This window comes from Anopheles stephensi, chromosome 3 (assembly GCF_013141755.1).
Source record: "Anopheles stephensi strain Indian chromosome 3, UCI_ANSTEP_V1.0, whole genome shotgun sequence".
NCBI lineage: Eukaryota > Metazoa > Arthropoda > Insecta > Diptera > Culicidae > Anopheles > Anopheles stephensi.
In genome coordinates, this window is record NC_050203.1 from 77839312 (window position 1) to 77858520 (window position 19209).

Sequence of the window (19209 nt, forward strand, 5' to 3'; positions counted from 1 at the left end):
CGTATCTCGCCATTCGCGTTGCACCCACATTCGAACGGGACGGATCCGGCGTACGCCCGTGCGCTTATAATCACATTTTTCTTCGATACGCTTTTCCGTCCGTGTCTTTGTGTTGCTGTAGCGCTTTGTGAGGCCCAATGCACAAAAGCCAACCACCACCAGGCACCAGCAGTAGGTTGCTACCAGGTCCAGGTTGAAGCCAAATTAACCGTACCGTACCGTCAATGCTAGGAAGGTAGGAAAAGTAAAATCAAGAAGAATGTATCACCCACATTAGTGCACCTCTTTCATTCGGAATGGGAACACCCCCGTCCACGTTGCCTTCTGCACTCCGATTGCCAACCCATTTGGAGCAAGGTGCATCGTGTGTGAGCAGCTGCTGCACGCGTTGCAAGCGCAGAAAGAGTTTATTAAATTCCACGTGCCTTTGTACGGAAGCGCGCGCGCGTTCCGACTTTGGCTAATTACTGCCGCTTCTGGGTGAATGGGACGAGAATGTACGACGGAAATTAGCTGCTAACTAAGTTGTAGTCGGTGTGTGTGTGTATGGCGTAATTACTTTGTAGTGGTAAATTGAGATCGGAAAACATTTGCACACATTCATTATATGCGTTTGCTTCTCTTCTTGCTTTTTTGTTGGACATTTCAGAATGTGGGCAACCTTTTCACTGTGGAACTGCATCAGGAAATACGTAGACCAGGAATATTGTCTGTTATTCGTGGCATTTTGCAATCTAGAAAAAAGGGGAAATTTCTCCGAATTGTCTAATTACAGGAGTATGGCGTGCTACCATTGGAATAATGCAATCTTTATCAGAAATCCTGAGAGCTCCAATCTTAGCTCGAAAGGTATGGGAGTTAATTAATAAGCTACTTTTTCTAAAAATTTCAATAGAAACTATTTTGGGATTTTGATGATCATCATCCGGTTGGCCGGTGAGACCAGCAACAGATTGTTTATTATGAGCTGCTCGAACACAACAGCTACATTTGAGAGAAGGGATTCCAAACCAGTCTTCTTCAGGAACAAACTGTTAACCGGTGGGATCAGCTGGAGATTATGTATTACGAGCTCAAAAACATCGGAAGTGATGCAGCATGTCCTGGATGAAAAAAAGAGCTAAGGTGTTGCTAACAAGAACTCTGTCCAAACCTAACTAAACCCTCTTAGCCGAGTTCGAGAGGAAGATGCTCAGAAGGATTGTTGGTCCCGTTGGTGTGGAAGGGAAATGGAGGAGCCGCTACAATGGGCCGGACGACCCGGTCCGTAAAGTCCTTTTAGGCCGTCCACACGGACAGAGGAGGCGTGGTAGGCCCAAACTGAGATGGAGTGATAGCGTTGATGTGTCCGCCAGATCGTCTGGGATAACGGATTGACAGACGACAGTGCTGGACCGGACTGCAGCAACGGTTGCAGCAGGGCAAAACCACGAAGCGATTTGTAGTGACGGATAAGTAAGTAAAAGACTTCGAAAAGCTATCTCATCTCCTATAATAAGACGTCATTAGAAGAAATTCCGAATCTTGGAGAAGAGTAAGTACACAGCCATTCGGACAGATTTTAGGAGCTAGTAACTGATGCTGGCTGTAGTTTATGGATAGAAGACTCATCCATCATTAGTTGGTGGGATCAGCCAGCGATAATATACTACGAGCCACTGAAGCTCAGCAGCTGCTTATGTCAGACGTCAGATTGAACTAACCAGGGCGGGTCCCTGAATAAAACCAGCTCTTGATCGCACACAGCACGATGTTCTTCTCGTTATCCTAAAAAGATAGAATAAAATTAGTGACTTATTAAATTACGAATAAAACACTACTACCATACACTTGGCGTTTGGTGTCTCACCACCATCCTGAGGTTTTTGTGTTTATTAGTAATTGCATCCGTTTGCACATTTGCCAAAAGAAAACCGTTAAACAAGCACAAACAATACATGAAAACAAAAAGGATGTAGCAGAAGCAGAAGTAGAATGCACGGCAATGCATCTTGGTTTAGAAAATTGATTGCTTTCTCACAACAAACGATAGTGAATTCTTTACTTTTAGATAAGTAAGTGAAATGATTTGTGTTTCGCTTCGTTTCCAGCTCCATTTCTCCCCTATCTTTTATCACACTTTTTGCTCACTTACAGTGATCGGTTAGCAAATGAAACCCTGTGGTCAGTGAAATTATATGCCTTCTGTTTTCGAAATCGTTCTAATGAAATAGCGCCTTGTTTGCTCTAAAGAAGCCCTATCGTCGGTGTATACTGTGTGCTACGTACGGTCGTCACTACGCGAGTGATTGTGGTAAGTATGTGCGCGAGATAAACATTTTCCGAGGAGGCTGTCACAAATGGGAATGGGATCAAATGAGAGGGAATGTGTTAAGGATTCACGCACACACACACACACACACACACAGCTCTAGCTGTGCTACGGTACACACGTTCACACGCATATGTAATTGGCTATTCGTTTTCTACACACAGCCTACTATGATGCTGCACACTAGCTAAAATGGGTGGTGGTGGGCTACACTAGAGGCTTTCTTATTCCCTGGCTCCTTTGTTCCAAACCTTTCAAACAACAACAACAACATCAACAACAAATAAAGGATACAAAAAAAACACTCTTGCCGACTGGAACCCACCGCAAGGGAGAAGGTATACAGGTAAATTACACGCACACACACACACACACAAATAGTACGATTAGTGCTTGGTGTGATTTTGTTTGAAGTTTGGTGCATAAAAGTAAGTGCAGTTAATGTATGCTAACAGCTAGATTGCTTTCACTACTCTTTTGCTTCTTGTACAACTACAACTACTTCTTGCGCCTTACTGTACTTCAACTTCAACTACTCCACATCCCTACGTTTGCTTCTCGTGGTGCTACAGGCTCTACGTTAAATAACTATTGATGGCTACGGAATTACGGAAACGTTGGTGCATTATTGTGTACTCATGATATATCGTCGTGATGGTGTATCTACTATTTCCCTAATCTTGTTTCCCCCATTTCTCGCTATTTCATTATCGCTTCTTGCTCGATTCCTTTGCTGATACGGTCAGTTTTGTTAGAAAAAAAAGGCACATCTTGGATATAGTTACGGTTTAGTTTTTCTTGTGTCGTAAAAAGCGTCTTCCACCCCATATTTCATTCCCCTAAAACCATTTTCCACCCTGTAAAGACAACCGGGAAAAATGCATCCATCCGTCGCCGCATTCGTGTTGCATGCTTTGTTTTGGCAAATAGTCCCACATTTAAATATGTTGCTTGTGTCTTGCTGGGGTTCTCTAGTTGATATAAAAAAATACTTCTGTCTTTTGTATGCTTTTTTTTCCTATAACGGCGGGACATTATTTCATGTGTGGTTGTGATTACTGGGGTACAATAAAAATCGATTCGGTGTTCTTATCTTTGTATAAAAATTCGTCCACAAAAACACGAGAAACAAAACGGAAGGATGGATCCTATTCGTTGCTCTGCTTTCACCAATACCTTTTGCTCTTCCGTGTGGCAACTTCAGTTCCCCTGTATATTTGGGTATAGATTTAATATATAATATCCCATTTTCTTTAAATTGTCTCTATGTCGTTCCTGCTTCCGCGGAACGATAAGTCGATTTCGATTGCGTTCGTTGGCGTTCGTTTGCGCTGCGCCCGGCGGTTTATTACCGGGCGGGCTGGTAATAGTTTACTGATTGCATCTTCTTGCCCGATGTTGATGGTCGTCTTTCGATTCCGATAGTTGGCTAGCGGAATCACGTCACGTCGTTTCAGTACCGTTCGGCTGAAAAATCTTACTTTTTATGTTTCATCGCATTTTCGCGACTCGTCAAGATGTTGTACGCACAGCCCAAGGCCCACGATATTTCATGGCCGTCAATCTTTTTGTACAGCTAAAAGAAAAATTTATAAAAACGTGTTATATCGATCATTCTTAGAGGCAAATGGACCGTAAAGCAGGGGGTATTAAGTGGGGTTTTAATAAAGCTTTTCCTGGTATTTTTGAATGCATAATAACATATAAGCGACTTCAAGGGGTACCGTGACCTGAGAGTTCGTTGGGCCAAAGAAAAAGAAGAAGTTCCGGACGGGATTCGATAGCCGGTCTTGCCATGTGAAAAACACAAAAACGCTAAATAATATGCCAATGAACTGAATAATATGCCTTACGTATATGAGATATTTTGATTAAGATTTCAACTCATCCTCCCAACATGTTAAAACATATTCAGAAATATCCGGGAAAGTGCCAAAGCAAACATCAGCCTACCCTGTAAACGTAAACGACCATTGCGCTTACCTTCAGCGGTGTCTTTGCCTTCAATCCATAGCCTTCTTCGAGCAGCGTGGAGATAAACACCAAATCGACACACATAAACGGTTGATCTGCGTTTGCTTCGGCGCATACTTCGCGTGACTTCGTTACGAATTCACCAACCGTCGTCTCACCGCCCTGTATTGGATCTGCAAAATACCAACAGCATCGGTTAAACCATTTTCTAGCGCAGTAAATCACACCAACTAAACATACCAACAAGTCCCGTCTCAATGGCACGATCAAAGAAGTAACTGAAGGCGGAAATTTCATGCTGCTTCAGGGTGACCGGTTTCGGTTTGAGCGTTGGCAGCAGCTTCTGCTTCACAATCGACGCGCACAGCTCATAGTCGACCACCGGGTTTTCGGCCGTCGCCTTCGGATTATCCTTTCCGCTGATGTAGTACTGGCCCGTGCCGTAGCGGAACAGTTTGTCGTGTATGATGGGATTGACGCATTCGCTCGTCAGCTTAGTTTGGTTTTCGGCTGCCCGGTGCGTAAATACGGCGTGCCGTATCGCGTGCAAACCGGCCCCGAGATAGCTGTTGGTGAACACCTCAACGTACGAGGTGAACGTGGGCACCCGGTGCATGTAGTCTTTGTACAGCGGCGTTTGCGATACGTCTTTCGGGGCGAACGTGACCTGTGTGCTTCCTCCACCGAGATCCAGCGCTGCTACCGTGTTTCGACCGTTCAGTTTGCCCAGCAAGAAGTTCACCGTAAACCAGGAAAAGATTCCCTCGTCCGTACCGTCCATAATTTCGACTGCCTGCGCGTTTACAAGGAATCCGGACGTTTTAAACAGTTCCCGGCAGGCCGCAAGAAGGGCTTCAGCTTGAGCAGGTTTCAGCAATCGCAAACCAGCGGTTGCCTTCAACACCAACGGTGTCTGCGACAGCTTATCGTGTGGGACAACCTTTTTAGCGAGGTCCAACAGCTTACCAATGCTTGCTGCCCCTTCCTGCGGACGATCCGCGAACGCAGATAGGCCCGGTTTCGATTGCTCGAACAGCTCGTAATCCAGCACCAACCGTCCATCGAGGTAGCCATGGTGAAACTCGAACGCTAGCACACGGCTCCCGGTCGAGCCGGCGTCTATCACGACGGCATAGATTTTCTCATGGTAGCCAAGCTTCCCGGCGATCCCGTCGATGATCGGATGGAACGAATCGGTGTACACTCCGGCCAGGAAGATGAGCAGCGAGGCACTGATAACGAGACAGATGAAGCTGAAGCGCAGATTGCTGCTGGACGCGGATTTCGAACCGCCTTTCCGGCGCGATCCGGCCGGTGGCTGTGTGCGTTCGGATGAGTCTTGCTGTTGTAGCTGCAATGAGAACCAGAAGCGGGGCATTAGCTGTACCGAACGTTTACAAATAGACTTGTAATTGTATTTTTTTACAGTTCCCGGGTAGGGGGGCGAAGCAAGGTACTTCTCCATAGCAAAACATGCAAACTCATTCAATTGAAGACGAAGTTGCCTAATCATCATCGTCATCCACCGCGCCATCCACACCACACACAATCACCTTCATTATCATCGCCGAACGTAGTCACCATTGACAAGTGGTGGATGGCGCTTGAAACAGCGACGGAAAAAATGGTCGCGATGGTACCCTGGAAAGATCGACACCTTTCTGCCCGTGTGGTGCTTTTCGGTGCTATCTTCCTACGGTATAATTACCAGTTCATACTCGAATCCCATCTTGACTGGCCTCCGGTGCGAAGACGTTGGCGTTTGCTATCTTATCTAAAATTCAACAAAAATCATAACCCGTCTTCACCACCGCCTTCCAGATGCATGTCATTTAGCGGTGCGTTCAGTTCGATGCAAATTCACGGCCTTCGAGCGTGTCAGCCTGTTGCAGCATCCCAAGAGCATCCAACTGGTGGTATATGGCAACAAGCGCAAGAAATGTCGTCGTCGGACACATGCAGCGAGCCACACGCACGATGACGTCTCCGTCCGTCGCTATGCTTGGGAAATCACGACGAGCCAGTGGACACGAAAAAAAACGGCCCGATATGGAACTATGATTACATATACTCGAACACCGCGGCACACACGCACTCGAACGCAACGAAACGTTGGGTGGAACAACTTTCCCCCGGTGTTGGGAAAAGAGACATTCGCGTTTTCCCCCGACGAAAACACACACGCATACGACACACGGGTGGTACGTAAATTTGTGCTTACATTTTCCCCGTACCGAGCTTTTGACGTTTCTTCGCCTCGATTTCCCACAAATCAACCGAGCAGACGCAGAAGAAGAAAAAAGAAACGAAAATCGCGAACCTGCCCTGTCAAAGGGATCGGCGGCACGGAACTTACCTTCCGGTTTCGCAGATTCTGATTCGCTGTAGGCATTTTGGTGCTGGTTTCTGTGGGAGTTTTCCTACTGCAAAAAGGCACTTGGGGCGCTGTGACGACAACCCGCGTCGAAGACGGCCGGTTCCGGAGCTGGCGGAGGACGAAGTACACAGGGCGGCTTTTTACCACGGGCCAACTTAAATCTCGCACACCGCAACGCGAAGGCAAAACAAAAGTGCTGCTGCTAGGTGGCGCGTCCACACGATGCACAAGGTTCGTGGATTGTGACCAAGGTGCATAGAGGACAGGTGTTTTCATTTGAAATATTTTTTTCGTTGGAGCTCTAGCATTTTATAATTTGATCTAACTCTCTACTTTGAGGTGTATAAAAATTAGACCTTCGCGATTTTTTTTACGTTGTGCTTATTACACTTTTGAAATGAAAATGCCCAACAATCTATTCGTTTAGCAAAACAAAAAAAAAAAAAAATATTCGCCGGATTTCTGCTGCACCGGCTGAAGCAAAATTTGTCACAAGAAGTGGCATTAATTTCTCTCAATACTCTACGTTCACGTATCTTCTAGGAGTTTTCTTTGATAGATACTGTTTCATAATGATTCACATTTTCATCGCAAGATTCGGGCGGGGTTGAACGTGTTAAATCCATATGAGAAGCCATATGGTAGAGGCGACATTGGCACTGATATTCACACAGCGTCGCGTTTCTAGTAATAAGTCTAGTTTCCCAGAAATGGCAGGCATGGTCTAGCAGATCGTTAAACCGAGCAGAAGATGAGGAGCTACTGAACTTCCTACTCAATTGCTGGAGCGTTTGATGTTAGCGCTCTGCAAGCAGGAGAAAGAGGTTCTGCATTCATAAATAAACAATGATTTTGCTCCTGAATGTTAGCGAATCGATCAAAAAGCGGCGTATATTATCAAAACGAGCTTGTTGGCTGGATCGGGTGAAGTGTTAAATCGTATCTTGTAAATCTGTGGCAAAATATCGCAGCCATGGCAACAAATCTATGAAGATGTATTATCTTTACCTGAAAATTGTGATCTTCAATATCCATTTTCAAGCTATTTTTTATAGTCACACTTTCCGCTTGTGTCTTACCTCACCGCATTCTACCACAAGACTACCTGGTCTTGTCCACACGTTTCACCAGATACCTTTTTCAAGACGCTTCATGTGCTTCGTTTCTCTGCTCATGATCGCCCTCTTACGCTCTTCGACTCTTTTTAATTCGCCTCACTATCGTTTTGCGAATTTATCGTCTTATATGCCTGTTTATTTTATTTCGCACATTCTAACATTAAAATATGCAGCTAAACGATTTTTAATCATCTAAAATAGCAATAGGAAATCAGGTCGTCTTTATTGAATAAAAAATGTTTAAAATGTGTTATCGTTTGCTGCTCGTACATTCCACCAGAACACAGCCTAATCAAATTTACCTCAATTTACCTTGGCCCCACACGGTCACACCTTCTTTCTATACACCCCATCCCAGCTGTCAGCATCGTCGTAGGCATTTGAAAAAAATAACACACACAATCGCTCGCTCGCTGACCTACACCGCACGCACACACCGCAGAAGCCCATTTTAACCGAGCCGTGGTGCATCTCGTCTCATTCGTCCGGCAAATCGTATCGATTCAAGTGCAAATATTTAGGAGCAAAAGCCTTTCGCCCTTGCTGCTGTGAACAGAAAAGTGTGAGCGGAGCAGAACCACTGCTAAACGACAGCCTAGTACCGTGTTCTGGCGTGTGTTCTTAATCACACCTGTCCATCAATCCGATCGACCGTTCTACGGGAGGTTCGTGGACCGCTTATCACCTCTCGTTGCCGTCCTGGGTGTGTGTGATTAATCATAAAAGCCTCGAGCATCCGGCCAGCCGAGCTCATTCGACGTTTACGTCTTCGCGGTCTCGGTACGGAAGTTGCACACTACATTCTTACGGCGGCAAGTTCTAGACAGCGGGTTTTTTTTGGTGAATAACGAGCGTGAATCGGTGTTCCGGTGTCGGTGAGAAGAGAAAAAAAAAGTTCAACTCCCAGCGTGTGGATTTCAGTGGAAAAGCATGGAAAATCGAAACGAAAACGGTCACGGAAACTCGGAGAAAGAAGTCCGCGTCTGGTGCGATGGCTGGTAAGTAATGGAGTTTGGGGGAACAAAAAAATGGTGGAAAAGCAGTAGAAGTTGCGGCTGATGCAATGTGTGCTGCGATGGAAAAGGAAAAACCATTATCCCTCGTCCGATGGAAGGTTTCCACGGTGACCTTAGAGAGGGACGACGTGTGTGTGTGTGTGTGTGTTTGCTCGCGGTGTACTTGACTGACCAAGGACCGTCGGTGTTCCTAAAATAGAACTATTTTTCATAAATCCGTACCATCCCCGAAGCAGGCAAAACGAGAGGTGTGAGTGTGTGGCATTGGAAGAAGGTTTAAAATTTAAAAGACAAGCAACGCCCTTTTTCTTTACACAGCCTGGGACTCACGTGAATTTGCGCAAATTTGCGCGCAACCCGCGAAACACGGCTGGTATAAGTTACGCGGACTTATTTACCCGGAAGTGCACAACATGCCTTTTTTTTGTAGGTTAAATTGCACCATTTTGGTTTGTTTGTGTGCTTCTCGCCCGGCTTGCCTTGACACCAAGGAAGGCGCTTCCCTGTGAGACTTTTTTTTTCTTTTGTTTGGTTTGGACAGTTTATGTTCCGGTTCTGATTGTTCCGGTTTGGGTTGTGTGTTACCGTTTTTTGCAAATGTAGCGGAGAAATCTGCTGCAATCGGGCAGACCGGAACACGGAACACCGTGCACCAGGGCCGTTACCCGTGTGTGCATCGGCGGTGCAATTATCTACCGAGGAGAATATGATGGACCCGCGCTCATCATCACTATGGTGCACTATGGGCCATTAGACGGGATAAAAAATAATTAATTCAAAATTTGTTGGAAATTGGAAAACAAATCTGGATCTCTGATGTAAAGTCTTGGCCAACCTAAACAGAATTTCTGAGCAGAGTCGTCCGGTGTTGTTCTCATGGCATGACCAGCCCACTTACGAAGCCAAGATAGTTCATCATTGCAGTGACTCTCACATTGTCGGTGCTCCAAAAATCTGCTTCCGAGCATCTTTTCGTCAGCTTTGGCGAGATACCGATTACCACCAAATCATCAGAACACCTCAAGATTCCGGATTAATAATTGTAGTTAGAATCTGACGCACACTGACATTTGCTCTACTATGGGAGCTGTATGGTGGCGCAGAACTGGTTAACATTGCACCTAGAGAGGGAACTTCCGTTTTCGCCTCTAGAGCGCCCAGACTACTTTGTTATGTAGCACAGCTGTAACACAGTGACTACTACGGCGATGATGTTGTCTAAATTGATACATCAGCAACTCATTAGTAGCAAATGGGGATTGTTGCAGCTGCTGCTGCTGCTGCTGCCAACAAGCAGTTCTTTGTTTGCTATTTGGGTAAGTTACAAATTTGCCGACAAACCTTTGTCCACACCGCCAGTTACGGTTTGCTCTGAAGGGGGGAAAAACAATGTAAAAAGGTATTTAACATTTTCCAATTCCTTTTTAGCGTGGTACCGTCGGGCGACAGTTTAAAATTCAACTATGTATGATTCATCGCTTTTACCCCGTTCTTTGGGGCACACAACACAACAACACATCCACTTCCTTAAAAGTCCCCACCATGGTCTGCAGAATTGGCTTTTGGACTGCACCATTGGAACCCCCCCTCCCGTGCACGAGTAGTAGTAGTAGTAGTACCCCAACAAACACAGCTCGTCAAGCTTGAATGAAACTAGCGGCGGTAGCGTTTGTTGGGTGGGTCATGATGGTGGGTACGAGCACCTCGCGGGTGAATGAACTACACTCTACCCACCCCGGCACACGACACACGACTGGCACTGCTGAGGTCTTACCGGCGCCGTCTAAAAAGCATGCGCGCTGTAGCGGTGTTTTTTTTTCGGCATCGAAAAAAACCCGCTTTTAACCGCTGACCACGCTCTGATGACGTTTCGGCCAAACCAGAACGAGGGAAGGTCACGAGAAGCAACGGCTTTTTTTTTTGTTATTGCTGTTTGTAAGCAACAGCAGGAAAGAGTGCGTACGTGTGTGAGCGAGCGCGATGTTTCGGGAACAGACGGGATGCACTAATCAAAACATTACACGCGTGATCGTATGATTCAGCCCGTACACCTATCAGCGTCGAGCATTTGGCGTGCGGCGCGCTCTCTCGCTGGCGCTAAAATGCGCAGGTCCGCCGTCCGTGTATCCCGCGAGCAGAACAATCCGGAATCTCCGGAGCACGATACAAACACACGTGCACGGGCACACATGGACTGGGGCGAAAGAGAAATGCATGATTTTGGCTCGTGAAGCACGTGTGTGCATTAAAATCGCATTTTTCTGTTGTTTGTTGTTGCTGCTGCTGCTGCATTCCCTTTTTGTCTCTGTTTCGTTGGATCTCCACGGACTGCATAGGTTGTATGCAGCCGGGGTTTCCATCCCACCTTCGCGTATACTGCTAATGATCTGGCAAAGCGCGGATAGCAAAACAGGTTTCGTTTCTGCTCAACACAAACATTGTGCTCCACCACCACAACATCATCATCTCCCTCCTACCAACTCGGGTGGTGACTCAAAATCGTTCCATTAAAGCGCATTGTGCTTGCCCTTGATTTCCAACGTGTTCGAGAGCGTGCGAGTCTGTTTACAGTGGATGACGCGCCAACCGCACTCCCGACCGGTGCGATGATGCTCTCGACGTGTGGTAGTAAAAATGGTAACAGTGCTATAAAGTAGAGCGCAAGAAGGGGGATTGTGCTTGGTTGATGGTGGTGGATAGCGGTAATAAGAAAAAGTTCTTCAAACAACCGAAAACGTACGCGATGCGAAGGATCGCAACGCGCGGTGCAAAAACTACTCCCTAGGTCAAGGTCGTCATGGTTGTAGAGGATTTTGCTCGGGATGGACGTGTGAGCGGAGGATAAGCTTTGGTTCTGTTTTCCTACAACGCGGGAACATAATTATGGCGCGTTTTTAAAGAAATGACTGGATTTATATTTAGAATCCATTGCTTATCGTTTATTAATCTATTACTAAGAGTCATAAAGACACGTCTTCTTTCATTCGCAGAAGGGCAGCCAACTGGATGCCTTTCCATATTACACACTATTTATCGGCATGAGTGTGCACATCGTTCAATTGGTTGTAAAATAATCCTACGATCGTTGCAACAACTGAATTGTTTTCTCCCACCCAAAACGAACGTGTCGTACGCTAAAAAATGCGGGACCTTACCTTAGCAGATAAGATAAAGCCTGTATCTCTCCACCGTGTTGTGTGTGGACAAGTGATTATTCATCCGACCCCGGTCTAGGTGGATAGCTATCTCGCTCTTCTGTCACTTGACATTCTAATGTTTACTTCCGGGGAAAAAAAATACATTCATTGTTGGGGGATGCTACTCCCTATACTCATCGGGAAGGGAAATCCTGATAAGACTATTTACCGATGAAGATGGCACACCCACCTTAAGTATGGTTCAAACGAGTGGAATTCTTTAGTGTTCTTCGGGTGGAAAAATACTGGATCAAAATTGGATTCAATTTTCATCGTCTCAGTGTCACACAGCCGAGCTACACAGAGCGCTGTATAAGGTCCCATTCACGTGTTGCAAACAATGCAAATGGCCTTTCGTTCAATTTACTGCAGCGAAAAGTGTAGTACAGTGCGGGACATAACTATACGACCACCAGTTTTATTGCGATGCTTGTGGAGGCCTTAAAAGATGAGATTGGAGGCCGATTATTGGATATTTAAAGGTGACTGAAATGTATGAAGTTATTCAGCATACGATCAGAAGATACTGTGAAGTAAGATGTAAAAAGTAATTTAAAGTAATAACGGTCGTTTCAAAAAAAAACTTTTCTTATAATTTTTAAAGCAGTCTTAAACGTGTAAAAAACTTTCTTTTTCCGAAAACCATTTGTAGTAAAGTTATGTTAATGACAGTAGTAATGGCGGCACGAGTCGCCCATTTACCAGTTGTTCGCCTGTATGTTGTAAAACACAGCTGTGACACGCACACTTGCACACACATCAGAACCCAGGTCGACGTTACTTAATATCTTCGGACATTGCTCGTTAAGCTGGGTCACGTTTTAGAAGATTTTCCACACCACACCAGACACCGTTTGCCAATTAGCAAATATGTCGGTGACGGCACCATCTTGACCTTTTTTTTGCTTGCCTGCCATAATGTCGAAAGGAACAACTGGCGTGTTGTGGTTGTCCCTAAGGGGGGTATATTTTTCCTTTTTCTTTTCTGCCTTTGCTAGACACGTGTATCTAGTGGCCGATAAGAAATTCAAACACCCATGACTGGAAGCTACCGTAACACACACGGTGTTGTAAATTATGAAAAGTTGCTCACTGGGACTGAGTCAGGGGTCCGGGGCGGCCTGCCTAGCAATAAAAACTGATTGCAGTTTTGCTTTTACTGATTGACGCTTAATTCCTTTCCGTTTCAGCTACGATATGGTACACTTTGGACATGCGAACTCTCTGCGCCAGGCGAAGGCTCTCGGTCACAAGCTAGTGGTAGGCATCCACAATGATGAGGACATCACAAAGAACAAGGGACCGCCAGTGTTTACGCAGGAGGAAAGGTAAGCTGATTGCTTTTGATCTCTGTTATCTGACAGACTCAGGCGTCTGTATGCTTGCATGCCGTAGAGGCTTCAACTACTTCTAGGGACCCCCCGAATGGCCCAGCTCCGTGTTAGCAAAACTTGGCTAAAGTTACTGTTGCTGAGCTGTGTAATTTTATGTAAAACTGTGTTCCATTTAGAACAGTGTTTCTATTGTCATACACCCTCTCTTGACCTCCGATACTACATCATCCGATCGGTCTGGCTGTACCACAACCCTTCCAAGTAGCTACCATACTCCGGAACGTACTTTATCTAATCCGTTCCCGTGTCGATTACGCAAGTGTCACGCCACCAGTAATCGTCACAATGGGTCAGTGCCGGGCGCCGATGACGTGCGCAAATCCTTATCCCTAACCCAAACCCGCCTTACGTGACCTGTTATCAATCGATAGAAAGAAGGGAGTGAGTGTGAGAGGTGGAACTGGGGCACCGAAAAACAACATGAAACGAAATCTCTGGGGGAGATTCCCTTATTCTAGTACATACGACCTTCTGACGTTACACCTCTCAAGGCTTTGATAACAACAATTTTGGCCCCGGGTCGGTGGAATGATTATCAGCACGGAAGTTGCTCGGCTTGGATTAGCACCTAACTAATGTGGACGATTTTAGTACAATTGGGATTGTTTTCCTCAAGTCGCTTTCTTATGCAAGAAATCGACCTCACAGGCGCCCTGATAATGCCGCCAGTTACAGAGTTGAGGAGGTCATGCGAACTGTGCAGATTTTGCAATCCACAATAGGATTTTCATCTTCAAAGAGTGCAATCACTACTTCGCCGAGTCATTGGTCGTCAACTTCAGATTTCCTTCGCCCGGGTGATGTTCTGTCTCACCCAGAGTTCAATGAAAGGCCGCCAATGGAAATCGAACTTTGGAACACAATCGAACGACTCTCGGTGCTCGCGCTGCACTAGATTCAGGCTCGCGTGATTGAGATAGCGAGCAATACACGAACTGCCGAACCCTGGAGCGTTCTTTCTTGCCAGCGCGACATAAGCTGATTGTGGCGCTACTCACACTCGGTGCGTAGCGGTTGTCGTGTGCTTGGGTGGCTTCGTTTATTTTTTATATGTATTCCTGTCCATCGAGGAATGTGTTGTACATCGACCAAGCTACTAGCTATCAGAGACAAAAGGCCGACAAAGTACCGCGTAGTACACACACACACTGTCTTCTCGCTCACATGAACGATAGTGTAGCGCAGAGATAATGATGGGAATGAAACTAACCGGACTCGTGCTGTCTGTGCCAATGTCCGAAATGGGCGTATAAGCTTAGGTCACCTGTTACAGGCGCGATAACGCACACGTAGACGGTTTTGTTTGATTGCGTTGCCAGACAACGTGCCACTCAGCCATGTGACATTTGCGAGTCGGCTAGATAAATCATAGATCCGGAGATACCTTTCTTTATCACATCAGTATGGTAAACCATTCAGGAATTCCTCTAGACTCAGGCACGTTGCATCATAGTAAAGTTCTCCTTCCTATCGTTCTCATTCCAGATACAAAATGGTGCGTGGCATTAAATGGGTCGACGAAGTGGTCGAAGATGCACCGTACGTGACAACGCTGGAAACGCTCGACAAATATGACTGCGATTTCTGCGTGCACGGAGGTAAGTTTCGGGGTTGCAAAATCCGGCCATGAATGAGCGCGGCCCAATCTTCTGACGAAAGTGGCCGCGTCTTTTGACCTCACTATCATCAACCCCAATCTCGGGGAGGTGGTACGATGTTGTCGGTACTCGGCTATAGTCCGGGAGTCCGTCGCGCGTTATCGCACTTAACTCTTCACGCATACATACAACACACTGTCGGCGACTCTGCCCGAAGACAGATCCGGGATCACATCCTTGCCACACAGCCGATCTGTCGCTTTCGGTGTTCCAACCCCCTCCCATTGACAAGAGGGGGGGGGGGGGGGAACTCAAAGCGAAGGTACTTCCGAGCGAGTGCGAGGTGGTGCAAAAAAGCACTGACCCTTTTTAATCAGTGGTGAGAATTGTTTACTACAAAGCAGAGAGGAGGAAGCGATGGCGGATGGCGCTGTACGCGTTCGATTGATTGATTGGCTGCAGTGTGTGTGTGTGTGAACTATGGACCTTAGACGTATGCGAAAGCGAATCTTTCACCAGACACCAGCAATTCCACTCGTTCTCCGTTGTTGCTCTGTACTTAAAAGAGAGAGCGACTGGTTGCATAAAAGCTAATCTCATTAACTTTTCGTTTTTCCTTTCAGATGATATCACCCTAACAGCCGATGGTGTAGATACGTATCATCTGGTCAAAAAAGCACAGCGATACAAGTAAGAATTGTGATAGATTAGTGTTAATACAATTGTACTAAAACTATTTCTTCGTTTTTTTTTAGGGAAGTATCGAGAACGGCGGGCGTTTCGACGACGGACCTGGTCGGACGAATGTTGCTCCTTACCAAGAATCATTTTAAGCAAGGTGATAAGGAATATGAGGTTGAGAAAGATGGTAAATATGCATCTCCACATCTACTCGAGAGCTCCCTTTTTTGTTGTTGTTTGCGATACGTTTCTCCGTGTGTGTGTCTGTGTGTTCCTGTATTACTTTCTCCCTTTACACTGTATCTAAATTTGACAGTAGCAATGGCTCGTCGCGATGGCACTTGTCTTGTTGTACTAAATTGTGCTTAGTAGTAGAATTGGCTGTTGGTTACTTACTATGTAATGTAATTGAATTTTTACTTCGATCGCTGCGTTTCGACCGTTGTGTTTGTCAGTTTGTAACACTATATGTCAACAATATAAATTGCAAATCCGACATCGTATATGCCTTCTCAACAATGGGAAAACAAACATTCAACTCCGTAAAATCCCAGCTCGACATTGGAAAATGCTTAGTTAACGGAGCTGTCAACCCGCTTGTTTGTACTGCGTGGTTTGATGTTACGCTATTTAAACCTCATTATCGAGTTGGGATTTTATGGAACTGGAAATCTATTTTCGTATGTTGAAAAAGGTTAACAATGTTAGGCTTCTTATACCGGATTAGCGTTTTATGCTGTTGAAAAATAGTGTCTGATCTGAGAAACCCTGTAATTGTAATATTTACCGTTGGCTCGCCTATTCGACAACGTCTTCTTCTTCTTGTGTCTGGAGATTCATCGACATCATCGTTTCACGTTCATAACCTATATCGCACGCACATCTTAACGCCTGTCGCTGCTCACTAACCCGCTCTAAACCTATATCCCACCCTCCTCTGCATGCCTGCCTGCGCTTTATTATCCCGCTCTCCCTCCGTACTCCGTTTTTTCCGTTCAACATCGGCCTCGTTCTCTCACGATGTATAGAAGCGTACGAAGCACTGCTGAAGCGGTATAACGTAGAACCTTTCCGTGTCTCAGGCTCGTCCCAGCTCGGCCAGGATCATACGGCCCGCAGCCCATGGACCGGTTGCTCCCAGTTTCTGCCGACGACGCAAAAGATCATCCAGTTCAGCGACGGCAAGGCGCCGAAACCGACGGACAAGATTGTGTACGTGGCCGGTGCGTTCGATCTGTTCCACGTCGGCCATCTGGACTTTCTCGAGAAGGCGAAGGAGTACGGCGACTATCTGATCGTCGGGCTGCATACGGACCCGGTGGTGAACCAGTACAAGGGTGGCAACTATCCGATCATGAACCTGCACGAGCGCGTGCTGAGCGTGTTGGCCTGCAAGTATGTGAACGAGGTCGTCATCGGTGCACCGTACTCGGTGACGGCGGACCTAATGGAGCACTTTAACGTGGGGCTGGTGTGCCACGGACAGACGCACATAGCGCTCGACGTGGGTAACATCGATCCGTACGCGATACCGAAGCAGATGGGAAAGTTTATGCTGATCGATTCGGGTGAGCACATTGCACGGCATACGTTCTAGCTTCTTGCTAAAGTTGTGGCTCTCCCTCTCTGCAGGAAATACCATCACCACGGAAGACATTGTAGAGCGAATCATCCGCCATCGGCTCGAGTTTGAGCAGCGCAACAAAAAGAAGGAGAAGAAGGAAATTGAAGTGTACGAAGCGATGCAAAAGGTAAAACTGGCGCAAAAGTCCGGTTGACCCACCACCGTCGACGAAGACGACAGGCACAGTAGGACCCATTCTAGTGAAAGTTCAAATTGAAAGTGTCTCCGTGTATACTTTAATCCAACTCGACGGACGGACGATAGCGTGGGATCAACGCCCCCGGGAAAAAAACCGCTCGTCGTAGTGCTGGCGTTTATTCTATTCGCCCACTTATCTTAGACATCATCATTCCTGTTTTTATTTGTCTGCTTTTAGTTGAGTAGCTAATTTACTGCTGTGGGGTTTGTACGAGGCTAAAACGAGGGACAAAGCGCCGCTTAACATGGCTAAAATCGCCCCCTAGTTGCAATTTAGTTTAGCGCAATTTTATATTTGTTCCAACAAAAAAATCCTGTTGTCTTGTGCAGTGGTTTTCGATTTTTGTTAGTCCTGTTTTGTGTATTTTTGTGCGACTTTTAAATATATGCGCCATCCTAATTATTTATCATTTTAAACATCACAAGAAAGACAACAAGGAGACAGGCAAGGAAAATTGTGTATGTATGTGCGCGCGCGCGCCATTTGTATGGAAGGTTTCGTTTTGTGAAGCAACAGCAAATGGCCGAAAGATGGGACACAACCCGGGCAACACACACACACACACAAAGAACCAATAGAATCTCAGTTTTTGTTTTTTCGTCACACCGTTGAACCCTATGAACGCCAACGCTCTAGTGAGTGAATGTTAACGGACTCGGGTGTTTATAATTTTTAAATAAGTTTTTTTTTTGTGTGTACGGTGTGTTCCGCTCTGTGTGGGTTTGTTGTTCGCCCATAATTTTGTTTGTGAATATTTGTGTAAGGCTGGAAGAACCGCCCGGGGAAATAGCGTCAGTCAGTAGTAGAGAAGTGTGCGTGTGTGTGATTAAATTATTAGTTTAGTTGATGTTGTTTGAATGAGAAAATGCACGAGATGTTAAAGCAAAGGGCACGCACGTTAACAAAACCCCCCCGTCAGAAGCCTAAGGTTTAGGGAGCGCGACAGGTACGCTATAACTACTACTATATTTAATGAAAACTACTTATATCAACAAAAAAAAAGAAACGTTTTTATAATCTGTCTGTTCTAGCTGTGAGAGAACTTATTTCGTTTGGTTTTTGGCGATTTGCTTCATCTTCGTTCGTTACGAGCTGCAATGTGCGATTATAGGGATACGAGTAGATACAAAAAAAGTAAGAGAGACAGAATAAAGAGAATGCTGAAGCTCGCTTTAAATCAATCAATCAAAACAATTATTACAATACCTGTACATACATATGCTACACAAAACGAAAAATCAATTTCCCTTAACGCAAAGCAAAAGAGTGAAAGATTTCGTTGTTTCGGAGCCTTGAGATTTGTCGTGGGACAAAGGGAGCCTGCCCGCCCGTTCTCCGGTCTTTAGCAGCAAAAGGGTGCGTCGTGTGTGCACAGTGGATTTAAAATGAAAAAAAAAAAAAACAATTCTTGTAATTTCCATACTTTTTAACACACTCCAAAAACAAAAGCAAAACCAAATACTATAACATCACAATTTCGAAAAGAAAATGCTAGTGTACGCTTTAGGCTGTTCTGCACATCCGAAACTGGAACCGCGGGGATTGTATAAAGGCGCTGGTTCATACAAGCTGCTATCGCGCACCACGTCTACCACGCCTTCTCTGTCCGTGTGGACGGCCTAAAAGGACTCTACGGGCTGGGTCGTCCGGTGTCATTCTCATGACATGACCAGCCCACCAGAGCCTGGTGAGACGTTATTATCCTTCCACACATACTCAG

The 19209-nt window shown here is 45.8% G+C and overlaps 2 protein-coding genes across 8 annotated transcripts; one reads left to right on the plus strand and one right to left on the minus strand.

Moving 5' to 3' along the window:
* Window positions 1-1830: 1830 nt before the first annotated feature.
* LOC118514631 (ectonucleoside triphosphate diphosphohydrolase 5) lies at window positions 1831-6901 on the minus strand. Of its 4 annotated transcripts, none has more exons than XM_036061632.1 (4): window positions 6642-6901; window positions 4526-5636; window positions 4295-4458; window positions 1831-3887 (listed from the first exon to the last, which is right to left on the minus strand). In XM_036061632.1, exons 1-4 carry the CDS (start codon window positions 6675-6677, stop codon window positions 3789-3791), a joined length of 1410 nt encoding a protein of 469 aa, XP_035917525.1. In that variant the 5' UTR covers window positions 6678-6901; the 3' UTR covers window positions 1831-3788. The 4 variants fall into 4 exon arrangements, with proteins under 4 accessions (XP_035917525.1, XP_035917527.1, XP_035917528.1 ...); XM_036061634.1 differs by lacking the exon at window positions 6642-6901 and adding an exon at window positions 5994-6586; XM_036061635.1 differs by lacking the exon at window positions 6642-6901 and adding an exon at window positions 5839-5859.
* Window positions 6902-8143: 1242 nt separating this feature from the next.
* Window positions 8144-18670, plus strand: LOC118514632 (ethanolamine-phosphate cytidylyltransferase). 4 transcript variants are annotated; one of them, XM_036061637.1, is made up of 7 exons: window positions 8144-8778; window positions 13184-13321; window positions 14873-14985; window positions 15609-15675; window positions 15741-15853; window positions 16749-17234; window positions 17299-18670. In XM_036061637.1, exons 1-7 carry the CDS (start codon window positions 8711-8713, stop codon window positions 17442-17444), a joined length of 1131 nt encoding a protein of 376 aa, XP_035917530.1. In that variant the 5' UTR covers window positions 8144-8710; the 3' UTR covers window positions 17445-18670. The 4 variants fall into 4 exon arrangements, with proteins under 4 accessions (XP_035917530.1, XP_035917529.1, XP_035917531.1 ...); XM_036061636.1 differs by having other exon boundaries at window positions 8180-8778; window positions 16695-17234; XM_036061638.1 differs by having other exon boundaries at window positions 8182-8778; window positions 15741-15823.
* Window positions 18671-19209: the final 539 nt, after the last annotated feature.